This window comes from Rana temporaria, chromosome 8, assembly GCF_905171775.1.
Source record: "Rana temporaria chromosome 8, aRanTem1.1, whole genome shotgun sequence".
In the NCBI taxonomy this organism is placed as follows: Eukaryota; Metazoa; Chordata; class Amphibia; order Anura; family Ranidae; genus Rana; species Rana temporaria.
The window spans coordinates 101,173,439-101,190,308 of record NC_053496.1 but is presented as its reverse complement, the minus strand read 5'-3'; the positions used below and the strand labels follow the sequence as shown (position 1 = coordinate 101,190,308).

At 47.3% G+C, this 16,870-nt stretch overlaps 1 protein-coding gene across 24 annotated transcripts in view; it reads right to left on the bottom strand.

The window, feature by feature from the left end:
• CAMK2G (calcium/calmodulin dependent protein kinase II gamma) overlaps positions 1-15,695 on the bottom strand; it is a 322,552-nt gene extending 306,857 nt beyond the window's left edge. For 8 of the 24 annotated variants that reach the window (XM_040320419.1, XM_040320428.1, XM_040320414.1 and 5 more), the window contains exon 1: positions 15,328-15,693. In XM_040320419.1, coding sequence (XP_040176353.1) covers positions 15,328-15,392 — 65 coding nt within the window. In that variant the 5' untranslated portion in view covers positions 15,393-15,693. Of the gene's footprint in view, positions 1-15,327 lie in introns of all 24 variants that reach the window. The other 16 variants (XM_040320422.1, XM_040320423.1, XM_040320429.1 and 13 more) reach the window with 4 other exon arrangements.
• Positions 15,696-16,870: the final 1,175 nt, after the last annotated feature.

Below are 16,870 nucleotides of genomic sequence, written 5' to 3'. Positions count from 1 at the left end.
GCATAAGATTTCAATAATCTGTGCCCAGTCTTGCCACAAAGAGTTAATCCAGCTCTGAGCAATCCTCTTCAGTTAGATAAATGGACAAACAGGAGAAAACTTTTATCCGTTGTTCCCCCTTGCTGTGAGTGACATATTATTGACATATCTCATGCACTAACCTGGAGACAGGCATTATTTTTTTAATCCCACCCCCACTCCTTTTCTGAAGTCATGCGGTTACTTTTCTGGGTTTTGACTGGATGTTAGTGATCATAGCAGAATTTAGTGTAAGGAATACACAGGAGAAAATGCATGTTGACAAAAGGTTTATACTGACATCAGGACGCCACCCACCGATCTCCAGAATTTTACCCTTGAGTACGATTGAAAAATCTAAAAAGCCATGCGCAGTACACCTTAGTCTGTAAATATTCATACTTTAGCAGCACACATTTCTCAATGGGCAGATTTAATATTGTTTACCAGTAAAAACAGAAAGACAACAATATGGTTTATTCTGTGACTTGTTAACTAAAAATCCCTAAACAGAGAACATCACATCTCACCATCTCACTAATGGGCGACCTGAATTAAAGTGGTTGTATAGTCAAATTTTTTACTTTTACCTTTACGGTTTAGGAGATATTCCCCTTGCAATGAGCCGCTGACTGCTTCAGCGCATGCGCACAGGTAATTCTTGACTGAAGGCCCAGCAGATGCCCGACCTTGCCGGAAAGAAGTCCCCCGCCCACATGTGATATTGCGGCTCCAGCCACTCACAGCGCTGGAGCTGCGATACCCAGAAGACACGCCGAGGCAACATGTCAGCTACCTCGGCGTGGACCAGGTAAGTTACTGACGCCTCGTTCTAAGGTAAGTATTTCATAATGAGCTAGTATGCGGTGCATACTAGCTCATTATGCCTTTTGCCTTACAGGTGCACAAAAAAAAAAAAAAAAAAAATAATAAAAAAATGGTAGGGGACTATACAACCGCTTTAATTGATAAGGTTGCAGACCACCATATTAGTGAAGCACAGACTGCAGACACTTCCTCAGCAATAGTGTTATGGAGTAAACCAATATACCTCCACAGTGAGGCAGGAGCCGCGGCCTCCGAATTGGTTAGTGAACAGGCTAACATTTATTCAACCTACAACGCTGTCGCCTCAGAAGCAAACGATAATCCCAACATTACAAAACCGTGCACACACGAGATCAACGAGAAGGTCCACACAACGCGAAGGGTCAATATAACAAGATAGATGCTGACAGAATCAGGTGCTGGCTAGAATAAAATCCATCCGTCAGTCTTATTAAAAGATATGAAAAGATTTGGCATGGTTTATTTCTTAAAGTGGTTGCAAAGCTAAAACATTTTTTACCCTTTTCACTCCTTGCATCAAGGTAAAAAAATGTTTTACCACCAAGTATACTCCACCAACCTCCCCAAACAGTCCTCTCTCTTTCTTCTCACAGGGTACACAGAGGGTGGGAGCCATTGACTCCCGTTGTCAGTCAAATCCTGCGAGGAGGCAAAGTTTAGCCACGCTGTGTGGGTCTATGGACCAACACAGCCCAGCTCGGGAGGGTGTCAGCACATGTTCCCCCACTCATAGCACACAGCTTGTGGGGAACACTGGAGGGGGAACCCAGAAGAGCACCTTTGTATAGAGCAGGCGAGTATAACATGTTTGTTTTGTTTTAAAGCGGAGCTCCACCCTAAAGTGGAACTTCCGCTCATCAGATTCCTTCCCCCCTTCGGTGGCACAATAGGCACCTTTCAGGGGGAGGGGGGGTGCAGATACCTGTCTAAGACAGGTATTTGCACCCACTTCCTGGCATAGACTGCAGGAAACTGTGGGCATTACGCCACTTCTCGCTCCCCCTCCGTTGCGTTCTGGGAAACACACGGCTCTCAGAACACAGCAGGAAACAGCGATGATGGCGCGACTCGCGCAGTAGGGAACCGGGCAGTGAAGCCGCAACGCTTCACTTCCTAGTTCCCTCACCGATGATGGCGAGCGATTGCTCGTCTTCCGCCGCTGGCCTCCAGGACAGGTAAGTGTCCATTTATTAAAAGTCAGCAGCTGCAGTATTTGTAGCTGCTGGCTTTAATTTTTTTTTTTATTTATTTTTTTTTTTTTTTTACGGCGGAGCTCCACTTTAATAAAAAAAAAAAAATCCTTTACAACTGCTTTAATTTCTACATCTATAATCTGGCAGATGACGCCAACAGTTTCACTGCATCTGGGGAATTTTATATAAAGACACATCACTCCTTCCAAAGAGCAGAACGGAAATTATTAAGCGATGAAATGTCATCGTAAATGTGTCTGAAATAATTCACTATTGACCTCCTCTTGCCTCAATCATGCTTTAGTTGATAAATGACCCCAGAGCCAAGGCCTAGTCCAGCTGTATTGCTGCACTGGAGCGCTGCCGCAAAATCCATTTTCCTGGAATGGGTGCGTTTTATCTGTGTATGAACCCGTTTCAGAGTGCCACCACTCTGAAAAGCGATCCCTGTTGGACCTCCTTTCACATAGTGGTACAGGAGCAGCTGGCAGGCATTTTTTTTTTTTTTTTTATGAACCTAGCATTTGGCCCGCAGCTGCAGCTCACCCCTATTCACTTAAAGTGACATTAAAGGCTCATTAAATAAATGAGGGGGCACTGGCTCCTCCTCTTCAGCCAGTGCCCCCAATAGAAAGCTGCTTTCTCTGGGGGCATTGGTGCATACTCGCTCCCAAGCCCCACTCTATGCATCCATAGAACACATAGAGCCTCAGCTGGAGCCAATAGCTGAGGAATGAAAGACCCGGGAGAAGCTCAGCTCTGGTGCACATCGCTGGGTCAAGAGGGAGCTCAGGTGAGTAATGGGGGGGGGGGGCGCATAGAATGCATGAAGGTAAAAAACCCTGAGGCTTTAAAACCACTTTATAGGTATGATTTATCCATAGCCGCAAAGTAAAGCATCAATGGCCGAGGAATGTGTACAATCCCATCTGACCACTGTTGCAGCTTAAGAGGATAAGAAAACCACAGCTCAGATGCCTATTTTTACCACCCCCAGCCACCCGTATATCACCTTGTTTTTGCCTTAAAGGGTAAATGTTTATGTCTGAGCTGAGGGTAGGGGCATTAGGTTTTAAGATCCACTGAGGCAGAAGCCGATGTGACAGAGCAGGCACACTACTACTACTGCTGCTCATACCGAAGACCACAACACCTGAGCAATAGAGACTTGGGTCATCGTTCACTCCCGCACCTCAGCCATTCACGAAACACCTTGTATTAAAAAAAAAAATATATATATATATAATAATATTATTACTACAAGATGATGTTGTCCGAGGAGGCAGGAGTAAAAATTATATATATATATATATATATATATATATATATATATATATATATATATATATATTTTTTTTTTTTTTTTTTATCAGATTTTATTTTTATCAAATATATTTTAATAAAATGCTTTTGGAATAAAAATCTGAAGATAATTTACTATTAAGATGCATTATCAATTTAGTTTATTTAGCATGAAATGGAGCTTAGTGATGTAGCATGAGGCTGTATATTCTGCAATATTTACATTTTTGGTAAACTCATTCAATGAATCCACGCTCTGAAAGCAGAGCCAACATCCACTGCATGCACACAATTTCACAGTAACCATGAGATAAAACAACGTTCAGGAATATTCCTTTATCCCATTTTTTGCAAATATATGTACAATACAAACTGTATGATGGTTTAAAGAAAATGCATCTTTACCAGGCGCCAAGTGTGAGGAGGAAGGGCAAGCAGTAAAAATGACAATCACATCCAATGACACGGCGCACCGGGAGGCGGGGCCGAGCGAGCGGCTATAGCCGCCGGCTGTATCACAGGAGCGCGCCCGCAAGAACCAACCACCATGCGAGAGAGCTCGCATAAAGGGGGTTAGTTCTTGCAGGGAGGAGCCAAGACAGCCGCCGAGGGACCCCAGAAGACCAGGTTCGGGGCCACTCTGTTCCAAACGAGCTGCACAGTGGAGGTGAGTATAACGTTTGTTATTTAAAAAATAAAAATTGCCTTTACAACTCCTTTAAGTTCTTTTGTTTTGTCAAAGATATTTTGCTTATGCACTTCAGTTACTAAACATTGATGTTTAGGCAAATACAAGAATATGTAATATAATTTTATTGTTTAATTAAATAAAAGAATTTGAGTAGTTCAACTATGTATGACTAACCTATTATTTTAAAATCGGTTTGGATATCGCTGTTTTACTAACCTGACAGCTTATTCTACATAGGAAACTTATTTTGTTTACAAATAAAAGATTTTAACTATCGTATATACTCGAGTATAAGCCGAGGCACCCAATTTTACCACAAAGAAACTGGGAAAACGTATTGACTCGAGTATAAGCCTAGGGTGTCCATATGCATGCCTCCCTTTGCCTCACTGTGTCCATGTGCATGCCTCACTGTGTTCGTGAATAGACTGACGTTTAACATGGAAGTCTATGGTCATGTGCCAAGTTTGGGGTCCAGGGGACCTACGACCGGTGATCTGTCGTGCTGGTTCCAGCTATCGTGGAAGTTCCAGCGCATGCGCAAGCTGATGTGCTGAGATGGTTCCAGCTATCGGGAAAGTTCCTTCAAGGACTGCCCAGGCGCAAACTTGCTGACGGAAATCTCCGAACCGCGGCCGGCATCCAGGGCGACGTGGATTTTAAGGTAAGTGGCTCGCTCGGCCTCCTGGCTCTTTTTTTAACATCCTCCAATCCACGGGGATGTTAAAGAATGAGCCTGGATGCCGGGCGAGGTTCGGAGATTTCCGTCGGGAATTTTGCGCCTGCGCAGTCAGTGAAGGAACTTCCCCATTAGGGGAACATTGAAGACAAGTCACCGGCCAGTACTGTGTCCCCAAAGTCACCGTTTAACATTGGAGTCTATCGAAGGGGTTCCTGGCTTTGAAAAAAATCTGTGATCCCCGGCCGTAGGTCCCCCGGACAACAAACTTTGCACATTTGTAGACGAAGAGTGGGGCTATATGTGTGCCAAGTTTAGGGTCCAAGGGACCTACGGCCGGCCAGTACCAGGTCCCCAAATTCCGGGAGATCAGGCGCAAAAAGGTGACTCGAGTATAAGCCGAGTGGGTGCTGAAAAACTTGGCTTATACTCGAGTATATACGGTACTGGAAAGAATAAGTCCTTACATTTAAAGAGCACCTGTCATTTCAGATCCATCATGGTAGTGCCTGTTAGCAGGCATCTGCTGCCGCCACGTCCCTCACCTTGTTGTGTCACTGCCGCATCACCAGCCGTCCCATTCAAGTGAATGAGACTGTTGGCGAGTCAACAGCAGGTCAGAGGAGCTGCTGTGGGACAGAGATGACAGTTGCTCCTTAAAAATGAGGATTTAAATCAAGCATTTTTACTAGCGATTTAAATCCAACCACCCTGCAAAGTGGGGATCATGACATCATCCATCCCTCCTCTCCAATAAAAGAATGCCTTATATTCACCGAATAAAATACAAGGCATTTCCTGAATGGCTGAGGTGTGGGAGTGAGCGATGCTGTGTTTAGTGTTAGACACGGGAAATCGCTAATGCACCTACTGTTAGCGGCCAGCACATACGATATATAGCACAAGCGCTACAGTCATTTGCAGCAGCTCTTTGAAGAATTAGATTTCATCAAGTTGGACCAAAGTAAAAATTGTATGCAAGATAATTCCTAGAGTTCTCCTTTAATAAAGTATCCTTCAGCTCCCTATAGTCATATTCTGGTTGCCTAGTGCTGCACCGTAGGTTTTCAAAGCTGGCCCCTAGTTCTGGGTGTCCAGGCTGACTCTATCATACCGTATATCACAATCAGTAAGGACACAAAGCAACCAGACAGGACAAAAGCTGCTAGAAGTCACCAATATAGATGGGATTGGCTAAAATGGAAGTTCCTGGAGCATAGAGAATCCTAGCCATCTCTCCTAACGTCTCTCCGGAGCTCTGCTAACTACTTTCTTGAAGCAAGCATGGATTGCTAAGCGTGCCCTGAGCCTGACACACGTGAAAAGTGTTGGAATTCAATAAAAACTCAGTCACTGATTGAGGAACACTGAAAAATAAAAGAGGCAAAAAGGAAGACAAAAAAAAACAAAAAAACACACACACACACACACACACACACACACACCCCAACAACATCTGAAGACCTCTACCGTTTTCTGTAACAGAGTGAAAACATATACTGTATACGCACACACACAAAACAAATGATAACATGCTCTGTTATGCAAGAGCTTCGAGAATGAGTTGTCATAGTAAATCACTACTACATGAGTCACAATTTTACATCCCTGTCGCCAGATTAGACCTATCGGGGGAATCTATAAAAGGGTGTCAGGCTCCCTTTCAAATCCCATTGGCCCGCTGCATCGAAAATTGGCAGTGCGTGTGCACAAATCCCGATACCGCTCAGACAGGTACCTGAACCTTTCAGGACACTTCTACTTCCCGGCCACTGCGTCCATCACACCGATAGGTGGTAGGGAGGGTTTTGTAGGTTTTAAAGTAGGAGTGATAATGGGGAACTGAGAGACTAGTTCCCCATCAAGTCCACCTTGCTGTAGGATTGATCCATAGCCACTATTCCAATAGCGGCTTTCAAATCTGTCCACTGCCATGCGCTATCAAACGTAAGCCTGACCCAAGGGGGAACTGGTTCCTTAGTTCCCCATCAGGCTCTGCCCACTCGGTGAAAACTCATTACCCAAATATGGGCCAATTGCCATATTTGGGTAGTGGCGTCACCACTAAACCTGGTCCCCTTTCTTTACATTTAGCTTTTGGCACGGGAATCTCCCGGCCTACAGCTGAATGGGCCAGGGATAGAGCCCTGTGAAGGAAGCGGTCACATTCATGACATCTTCCCAGTAAGGATGAGCTCCGGCGTGTTCGCATAGAACACGTGCAGAGCCCGCCAGGAAGTGAGCACGGCGCTGTGCTAATCACAGCCAGGGAGACATTGTCCCGATGCTCGGCTGCAGGGATCGTGAAATGTCTCCCTGGCTGTTATTAGCGCAGCGCCGTGCAGACTTCCTGGCGGGCTCTGCACGTGTTCTATGCGAACACGCCGGAGCTCATCCTTACTTCCCAGCACTGTTATGTACCACACTACTGTACACCATCTTAGAGCTGGTAGTAAAAGAAAAATGTAGGGATGTAAAAAAACAAAAACACACATACCATGTATGGTATACATAAAACATATACTCAACTAGATGGATGCTGCAGCCGCCCCCTGTCGGCTCTACACAGAGAACTGATCAAATAAAACACTGACTGCTAGTTCTCAGGTCCATTCTGTGCACAGCACAGAGACAGTTAGTCACCAATCTGTGTGCTCTGCCCCTCTATCGCTCACTGGAGCAGGGGGCAGGGGTGGCTGAGCAAGCTGCTCGTCGGGCATCTGGGCGGATTCTAACATTGTCAGGGTCCCTGCCGAGCCTGGACCAGCTCTGACATCAGGGGACTTTAGTCTGCTGTTGGCTGAATCTGAATCACAGAATGTGATCCAGACAGAGTGTAGAGCAAAGTGCTCTCCTGTGACTCACAGGAGAAGTATGGCCATTGCTGCCATATGACTCCATTGCTGCCAAAGCATCATGTTCTTAAAGTGTCAGTAGTTAGAACTACCTGAATTTGTTGCCTGTGTCGGTTATGTTACTGAGACTGTGGCAAATGCTTGCCTGAATTGTTAAGCATTTGTCCCAGGGCACATACTGCTCTAAACACAAGAACCACTCAGTGCACCATCCAGCCCTGTCCAACCGCATCAGGTTTCAGCGTCTCATTGACTTTTACACGTTGCCAGCAGCAGGGCTGGCTGCTGCGCCTGTACCTTAAATCACACTTAAAAACGCCAGGGGGATAAACACCTGCCGTACATGAAGCCTTAGGCACAGGTAGCCATAAAGGTCACTACCGATAAAAGGGTGTCATTCAGGCTGTACTGAATGCCTATGAATGTGTTAATGCAAAATGCACCTGTCAAGTTTGCTGTGAACTACAAACCCCAGCAAGCCCATGGCCAGAAACATTTTTTTACCTTTCCTAACATAAAAGGTATAGGTGCGACATGATGTTCAGTCATCCTAGGATTACCTGTGTACAAATACACCCGTCACATTAACACCCGTTACCAACTGCTAAAAAAAACCGTGAAGCTGTAAGATTTATGGCTCACGCTACTATAATTAAAAGGAAATGCACTATACCGCTATAAATTACAGAGCAGGGGATAATTACCATAACTGATTTCATGTAGAAATAATTAAGTATGCAATTTTCACACATTTCTATTACACACATTCATTAACTTTTTAAGCAACACGTTCAATTGAGACAAGCCTGCAGAGGTTAACGGCACAACGAACGATGACAACGCATAAAACGTAGTCCTACTCTTTGGAAGCGATTAAGGGGGAAACGTGGGTACGCCAAGTTGAAAGCTCAGTCGGTGTGAAAAATCTGAATATTTTTTTTTTTTTTTTTAATCATTCTTTTAATATTAAATTACCAGGGATAAGGCCATAGGAGTAGACAGACAGATAATTATGGAAGCCGAACAAAGGAAAAGGATGGGAGAGGGAGATTTGGCCAAAACTTCTGCAATGCAGTGAACATTAGAGCCATAGAAATGAGCAGGACCCACTCATACCTCTCTACCCAACACATGCTTTAACTCCCTCCATACCAGGCCTGCAACCACTGATAACAAAGGGATTAGGTCTCCTGGCAAAGGCTCAGCTGGATGTTCTTTGTACATAATCAGCCTGACGTCTAGAGGTAAAGAAGCAATACCTGCTACAGTAACAAAGAAAGTAGCAAGCAGATGACATGTAGCAATATAGAAAATGCTACGTGTATGCATTAGAAAAACCTGACGACGAATATTTCCAACACACTCATGAATACTGTGTTAAGCTACAACCTGCTAGGTTTGCATTTCCTTTATATCAAACGAAAAAACCTTAAAGGCCAAGTCTGCCTTTTTCCAAATATAAATAAATTCATATATTGGCAGCAAAAAAAAAAAATGTGCATTTATTATAAATTTTCTATAGGAGCCTGCTAAGCATTGTAACTGTAATCAGTGGATTCCAAGTGCAATGCCAGGCTCCTGACGACTCTTTCTCCAGCTCGATGTCTGTACCAAGGTAAAGCTTTCTGTTGGAGAGCTGGAAGAAGGAGACGGACTAGGAGTGTCTTTATCCATTAGGAACTACAGTACCATCTGCCCCATACAACCATTCACATTTCAAAAGTGGCAGCTGCTATGGAGGGTGCACTCACAGCTAGCTTGCACTTAAAGTAGAAGTTGAACAGGAATTCCACCCCACAGCAAAAAATGTAAGTCAACAGCTACACATACTGTAGCTGCTGACTTAATATTAGCACACTTATCTGTCCTGGAATCCAGCGATGTCGGCACCCCAGCCGATGTTTCCATTGGATCTCAGGTGCTGCTGTCTCCATTTGTAGGGGAACCCAGTAGTGAAGCCTGCGGTGGAAGGAGGAAGGGGACTGAATGTCAAACCGCGGCTCGATCTCCTGGAAGTGGGCATAGGTACCTGTCAAAGGTCCCAAATGTGTCGGGGGGGGGGGGGGGGGGGGCGACTCATAGGCCGAGCTTCCACTTTTAACTTACATTCAAGGCTTACCTTTGGGTACAGTGAAGATCTCCTAAATGTGCACTGTTTAGATATTCAGATGGGATGTAGCCAGTGACATCACCAGAGCATGTGCTCTGAAGGGACAGCATATCATAATCATCACGGCCCCGGCCATTCGAACAGCCGGAGGCCACAGATGAAAGATAGAAGCACCTGGGAGCCATGACAGCTCTGCACTACAGGGCTCTGTGTGCAGGCAAGCCTGTCATAATGTACTAGTATGCAGTGCATACTAGTACATTATGACTTAAAACTGCAGGGGGCACCCCCCATTTATTTTTTGGTGGTTTACTACTGCTTTAAAAGGCTAAGCTTTTTGAAAACAATTAGAAAAACGCACATATGTTTGCAGGAAAGTGCATTTATTATTTTTTTCACAGGAACCTGCCAAGCATTGCACCCAATAATCAATGGATCAAGGGTGCAATGCTAAAGACATGTACCCACTGCTTGCAGCTCTGTTGCCTGTATGTTACTCTGTTACTGAGCTGTAGACATTGTAAATTGACGCATCCATTGTGAACGACAAGCTGTCTGCCACAGTAAGAGCCGGTTCACACTGGGGTGACTCAGAGTAGCGTCCCATTCAATGCAATGGAACCGTTCTAATAGAAGTGACGCAAGTCGCTCCGACTTAGAAAAAGGTTCTTGCATGACTTCGGGGTGGCTCGGGGCGACCTGCATTGACTTCTATACAGAAGTCGTTTTGCAGGTCGCCCCCGAAGTCGTGCCGCGGAAGTGTGAACCGGCTCTGAAGATGGGACTTGTAGTTTTCTCATTCACAGATTACTGTGAATGAATGACACAGCTGTGTGGGTGGAGCCCCACACAGCCATGCAATTTTCAAAATGTGACAGCAGGTTCAGGGAGAAGATCTCCCACCCGCTGTCAAGGGGTCGGGGGACAAATTGGGTTGGTTGGGGGGGGGGGGGAGGTTGGGGAGCAGGTTTGGAATGTTACACCAAAAATATGGGTGTATTGTATGACATGCACCAAAAGGTTAAAGGGGTTGTAAAGGTTTGTTTTTTATTTTCCAAATAGGTTCCTTTAAGCTAGTGCATTGTTTGTTCACCTACCTTTTCCTTTGATTTCCCTTCTAAATGTTTTTTTTCCTTTGTCTGAATTTCTCACTTCCCGTTTCTCCTCAGTAAGCTTGCCCCCATCATTCATGGGGGTTAGTCAGCCAGAACAGCTTACTGAGGAGGAACAGGAAGTGAGAAATTCAGAAAAATAAAACAAAGAAAAAAAAAACATTTAGAAGGGAAATTGAACAATGCACTAGCTTAAAGGAACCCATTTAGAAAATAAAAAAGAAACCTTTACAACCCCTTTAACTTGGACTTTAAATATGCCCCTGTTCTAATCTGAGCATTAAGACGTCTGAATGCCTGAAGCCCAATAGACACATGAGATACCTTTGAAGCAGAATCAGTTGTTTTGGCCTCATTAGCTTCCGAGGGAGTTTCCCAAAAAAATTAGCAAAAACATGTTATGCACGTTATTCGGGTCCTTCCATGATAAAAGTCTTGGTTAACAAAAATGCTCTGCTCCTGTACGGCACTTCACTCCTTAAAATGTGAAAAAACGCACATAAAGCCTCAAATTTGCCTGAACACTCGAGTGATTTAAAGTGACATTAACCATTTTTTTCATTTTGACCCCTTGGAGCCGGCAACTGCTGGCCCTTTACGGGGAGGCGGGGCTTACATTCATGTGCCCATCGTTATTCGCTGTCACAGCCGTCAATCAATCACAAGCAGTGAATAGGATCTTTCCTTAGCCACCGGTAACTGTGCCAGAAGCACGCTCTTGGCACCGCTCTTTTTGAACTATTGCAAGCAAATATGTGGCCGCTCAGCGACAAGACCCTCCTGCTGGGAGGCCACATATTTCCGTATGCTCGGCACCAAGAGGTTAAATAATGAGCCATACTTACCAGCTATGAGTAAACACTGAAGTCAGTGTGAAACGCGTCAGCTGTCCTAGGTTCCGTTGCTGTGACTTGTAGTGCCCGTTTCCATTTTTTTTACATTAAAGTTACTTGGATTGGAGTGCGGCTGTCCTGATCATCTTTTGTTTGTTCTTATTCACCTGCTCTGTGCAGTGGTTTGCCGCCCCCCCCGCCGGTGCTCCAGGCCCCGACCTCCTGCTGCTCTGAGGCTGCATTCACACCTAGCCGACAAAACGCCTGAAGCGCGACGCTCATGCCGCTTGATGTCTATGAGATGGTTCACATCTCATAAACGCCATACGCCTGAAAACAAGTCCCGGACCCTTTTTTTCAGGCGGCATTGGCGTTCGGCCATAGACATCAATGTAAATTCTTTGTGGAAAAAAAAAAACGTAAACTAATCGCAGCAAAATACGCCGCGTACGCGGCGTTACAATGTGAATGGAGCCTGAGTGTCCATTTACACAGAGTGACGCTTGGCCCTGCCCCCTCCATTTCCGTTGGCTCACTGGCTGTGAATGACAGTAGCAAGAGCCAATGTCCCAGCCAATGAGGGACAGACCAAAACCCTGAGAGACAAGGCTCTTGTGCACAACGCTGGATCGAGATGGAGCTCAGATACGTTTTTGTGGGGGGTTGGGACCACACACAAGGTTTTTTTCCTTCATGCATAAATGGTAACAAACCTTTTCAACCATAGTAAAAGGACAAGATTACATTTTAATTAAAAATAAAAAGGCAAACTAAAGTCACATATCCTGACCACTCTCCAGACCCCACTGCACACAGTGGCTATGAGTGATGCCCCATACTGCTGGAGTAGCAGTCCACACCTCAGGAAGGAGTATCCATCATAATGCTCACAAAGCCCACGCACTCATTGGTCAGCGCAGACACAAATGAAAAGTCCATGTGAGGCTTCTTCTAGTAATGTGTCCCAGAGCCACTTCTCATTGGTCAGAACAGTCACATGGTCATGCTGACCAATGAGCGATTACCACTGTGTGCATTATGACTCTAGGGTCACATACAGACCGCTTCAATGTCCCTGGCAGCACTGGGTATCACAGCCGCTATGAGCAGCAGGGTTCAGAGGGGGTGGCAAGGATATTCTGAGTTAATTCAGCTTTTCATGAAAACGTGAACTAACCCATTAGGATGTATAAAAATGTTGCAATATAGAGGACCTAACTAAACTTTGCAATCAATTCTTAACCAATTAAGCAAGCCTTTGTACTACATAGTTATTAGATCTAAAGGAGATTGTACAATTTGAATGGAACATGTATGGTGAGCTATGCTGAGTATTATTATTATTATTATTATTATATTATTATACTGCCTACTAAACACAAACTGTGTATAAAACGGAGCACAAGTGCTTCATTTTCCCATTATAAAGTGACAAGGAGCTTCCAGATCTACGACTTGATAGAGATCAGGCAATATTCCAAAGACCAATGCTGTGCCTGACGTTGATGCATTTGTATCTGTTAACTCAGCGGGATATTATAGAGCGTGTGTACCAATGGAGGAACACGGCCATTCAACCACCGCAGACGTCGACATCCAAAGCAGCGTTTGGTCAAATGACAGCACATTGTCATCACACAAAGGAAAATCAGGGATAAACGTTGGGATCTTTATTATCCTGGTCTAAGCAATGGTGATGCCATATCTCTGAATAAGAAGCCAAATGTCTTCCATTACATAAGAACAACCAATGAAAGAAATGTCTTTGTCCTATTGTCTAGGTACTACAGCTGCGATTGGTGCTCAGTCTTAAAATCTCTAAACCCCTCTCCCCCCCTCCCTACAAAGAGGAGACCGGCTGCTGTGTGTGACGCTGTCACTGTGCCTGTCAGGTCACTAATCAATGTCACCGTGTAGGAGCTGCCTTGTATGTCTGGCCTTGCTCTATCTGCGTTTACAGGATTTCATTCACATATTTGCTTCTACAAAACTACTCTGGGCTGGGCCATTATGTCAGCAGCCTAGCCCACCGTCCCCCCCCCCCCCCCCCCCCAGGGTCTGGAATAAACCTATGTCTGCCACCGGATGTTTCTGATCCTGCCCCCCCTTCCCAGGTCTCCCTGGGTGACATGATCATTCTTATCCCCCCAGGCTGTGTGTGATCTCCATGAGCTGCTTCCTTATATCCAGGTGATCCGTCTACCTCTGCCCCCTCCTTCACAGGACTGTCCTCACTCTTATCTGGTGTGCTCATCATGGACAGTCACTCTAAGCCCCCGTGACAGTGTTCTCCTGGTGACGGGTGGGTGTTCTCAATGTGTAGGCTGCAGAGTCTCCGAGCGCTGAGAAGACATGTCTCTGCCAGCATTGGGAGTTCACAACTACATATCAGATCCCCTCCCCCCCCCCCGGGCACTGGAGTGTCCCTGCGCCCAGCCTGGGGCCATTCTTTCACCTGTGTAACATGTGTTCTGTCCAGGCCTGGGCCCATTGTACAACACCTGTAGTAAGCTGTGCCCCACATCCCACCAGTGTAGTGCAACCCATCATACAGTACAGTGTACCACAGATTGATGTCATAATATAATTCCATGGCATGGCGTGGTGTTACCCCAGTCAGATCCCATGGCATGGCGCGGTGTTACCACAGTCAGATCCCATGGCATGGCGCGGTGTTACCACAGTCAGATCCCATGGCATGGCGCGGTGTTACCACAGTCAGATCCCATGGCATGGCGCAGTGTTACCACAGTCAGATCCCATGGCATGGCGCAGTGTTACCACAGTCAGATCCCATGGCATGGCGCAGTGTTACCACAGTCAGATCCCATGGCATGGCGCAGTGTTACCACAGTCAGATCCCATGGCATGGCGCAGTGTTACCACAGTCAGATCCCATGGCATGGCGCAGTGTTACCACAGTCAGATCGCATGCCGAGGTGTACCCCAGTCAGATCCCATGGCATGCCGAGGTGTACCCCAGTCAGATCCCATGGCATGCCGAGGTGTACCCCAGTCAGATCCCATGGCATGCCGAGGTGTACCCCAGTCAGATCCCATGGCATGCCGAGGTGTACCCCAGTCAGATCCCATGGCATGCCGAGGTGTACCCCAGTCAGATCCCATGGCATGCCGAGGTGTACCCCAGTCAGATCCCATGGCATGCCGAGGTGTACCACAGTCAGATCCCATGGCATGCCGAGGTGTACCCCAGTCAGATCCCATGGCATGCCGAGGTGTACCCCAGTCAGATCCCATGGCATGCCGAGGTGTACCCCAGTCAGATCCCATGGCATGCCAAGGTGTACCCCAGTCAGATCCCATGGCATGCCAAGGTGTACCCCAGTCAGATCCCATGGCATGCCGAGGTGTACCCCAGTCAGATCCCATGGCATGCCGAGGTGTACCCCAGTCAGATCCCATGGCGAGGTGTACTCCTGCCTGAGCCCATTCTGCCTCCTGTGTAACGTGCAGTGCCCAGCCTGCTCCCATACTACAGTCAGTCTGAGTCCACTGTCCGGTGTACAGTACACTCCCATGGTCCGGTGCAGTCAGTGTGCTCCCATGGTCTCGTGTACAGCACACAGTATGCTCCCATGGTCCGGTGTACAGTACACTATACGCTCCCATGGTCCGGTGTACAGTACTCAGTGTGCTCCCCTTTCCTCTCCCCGGGGCTCCTTACTTGCCGAGCTCCTCGTAGAGCTGGTACTCGTCGGTGAAGCGGGTGCAGGTCACGGGGGTGGCCATGGTGTTGTATTGGTGGAGACGATGTCACATCAGGCGGGCGGGCTGTCAGAGAGGAGGGAAGAGCCGGGACGAGCTCTGTTCTGTTCTCTTCTGCTTCTTCCTCTGTATCTCCCCTCCTCCTCCTGCGGGGCGGCTCCTGCTTCCCCTCCCTCCCGCTCACACCTTCTCCTCCTCTGGTATCTCCGGGCCTTCCAATCCTCCGTGTGTCCTCCGCTCCGTTTTCCCTGGCTCACCCTACCTACACACAGATGACTGCTGTCCCTCGGCTCTGGCCGTGCACTGTCACTGCTGAGAAGCCAGCACCGCGAGACTTCCCCGGGACACGCCCCCTTCCTGCGGACGCCCAGCCCAGGGGGGAGAGTGAGGAGGGGGAGGGATAGCTGGCTGGGTTGTCAGTGTCCCCTGTGTGTACAATAAACACAATACAGCCGTGTGAGGAAACAAAGGGGACACTTCGTGTAGGGGGACAGGGGGGTGACACCTTTGCCGAAAGGAAATGATAAGGAGACACAGAATCATGTATTTCTGAACTACAGGCACATAATATACACTGCTAGTGTGTGGCTTATTCACATAAAGCGCTGTACACAGTGACCAATCAGAGGGTCCCTGTGTGAGTTCCCAAACACTGCATGGACACCCCATGTGGGTACACGACCTGGAGCGCACAATGTGTGAGTTCACCAACACTGTACGGAACACCCCCATGTGGGTACACGGCCTGGAGCGCACACTGTGTGAGTTCACCAACACTGCATGGACACCCCCATGCAGGTATATGGCCCGGAGCGCACACTGTGTGAGTTCACGGACATTGCAGACACCCCCATGCAGGAAGACAGCCTGAGGCGCACACTGTGTGAGTTCACCAACACTGCATGGACACCCCCATGTGGGTACACAGCCTGGGGCGCACAATGTGTGAGTTCACCAACACTGCATGAACACCCCCATGCAGGTATATGGCCTGAAACACACACTGTGTGAGTTCCCAAACACTGCATGGACACCCCATGCGGGTACACGGCCTGGAGCGCACACTGTGTGAGTTCCCAAACACTGCATGCAACACCCCCATGTGGGTACACGGCCTGGAGCGCACACTGTGTGAGTTCCCAAACACTGCATGCAACACCGCCATGTGGGTACACGGCCTGGAGCGCACACTGTGTGAGTTCACCAACACTGTACGGAACACCCCCATGTGGGTACACGGCCTGGAGCGCACACTGTGTGAGTTCACCAACACCGCATGGACACCCCCATGTGGGTACACAGCCTGGGGCGCACACTGTGTGAGTTCACCAACACTGCATGAACACCCCCATGCAGGTATATGGCCCGGAGCGCACACTGTGTGAGTTCACGGACATTGCAGACACCCCCATGCAGGAAGACAGCCTGAGGCGCACACTGTGTGAGTTCACCAACACTGCATGGACACCCCCATGTGGGTACACAGCCTGGGGCGCACAATG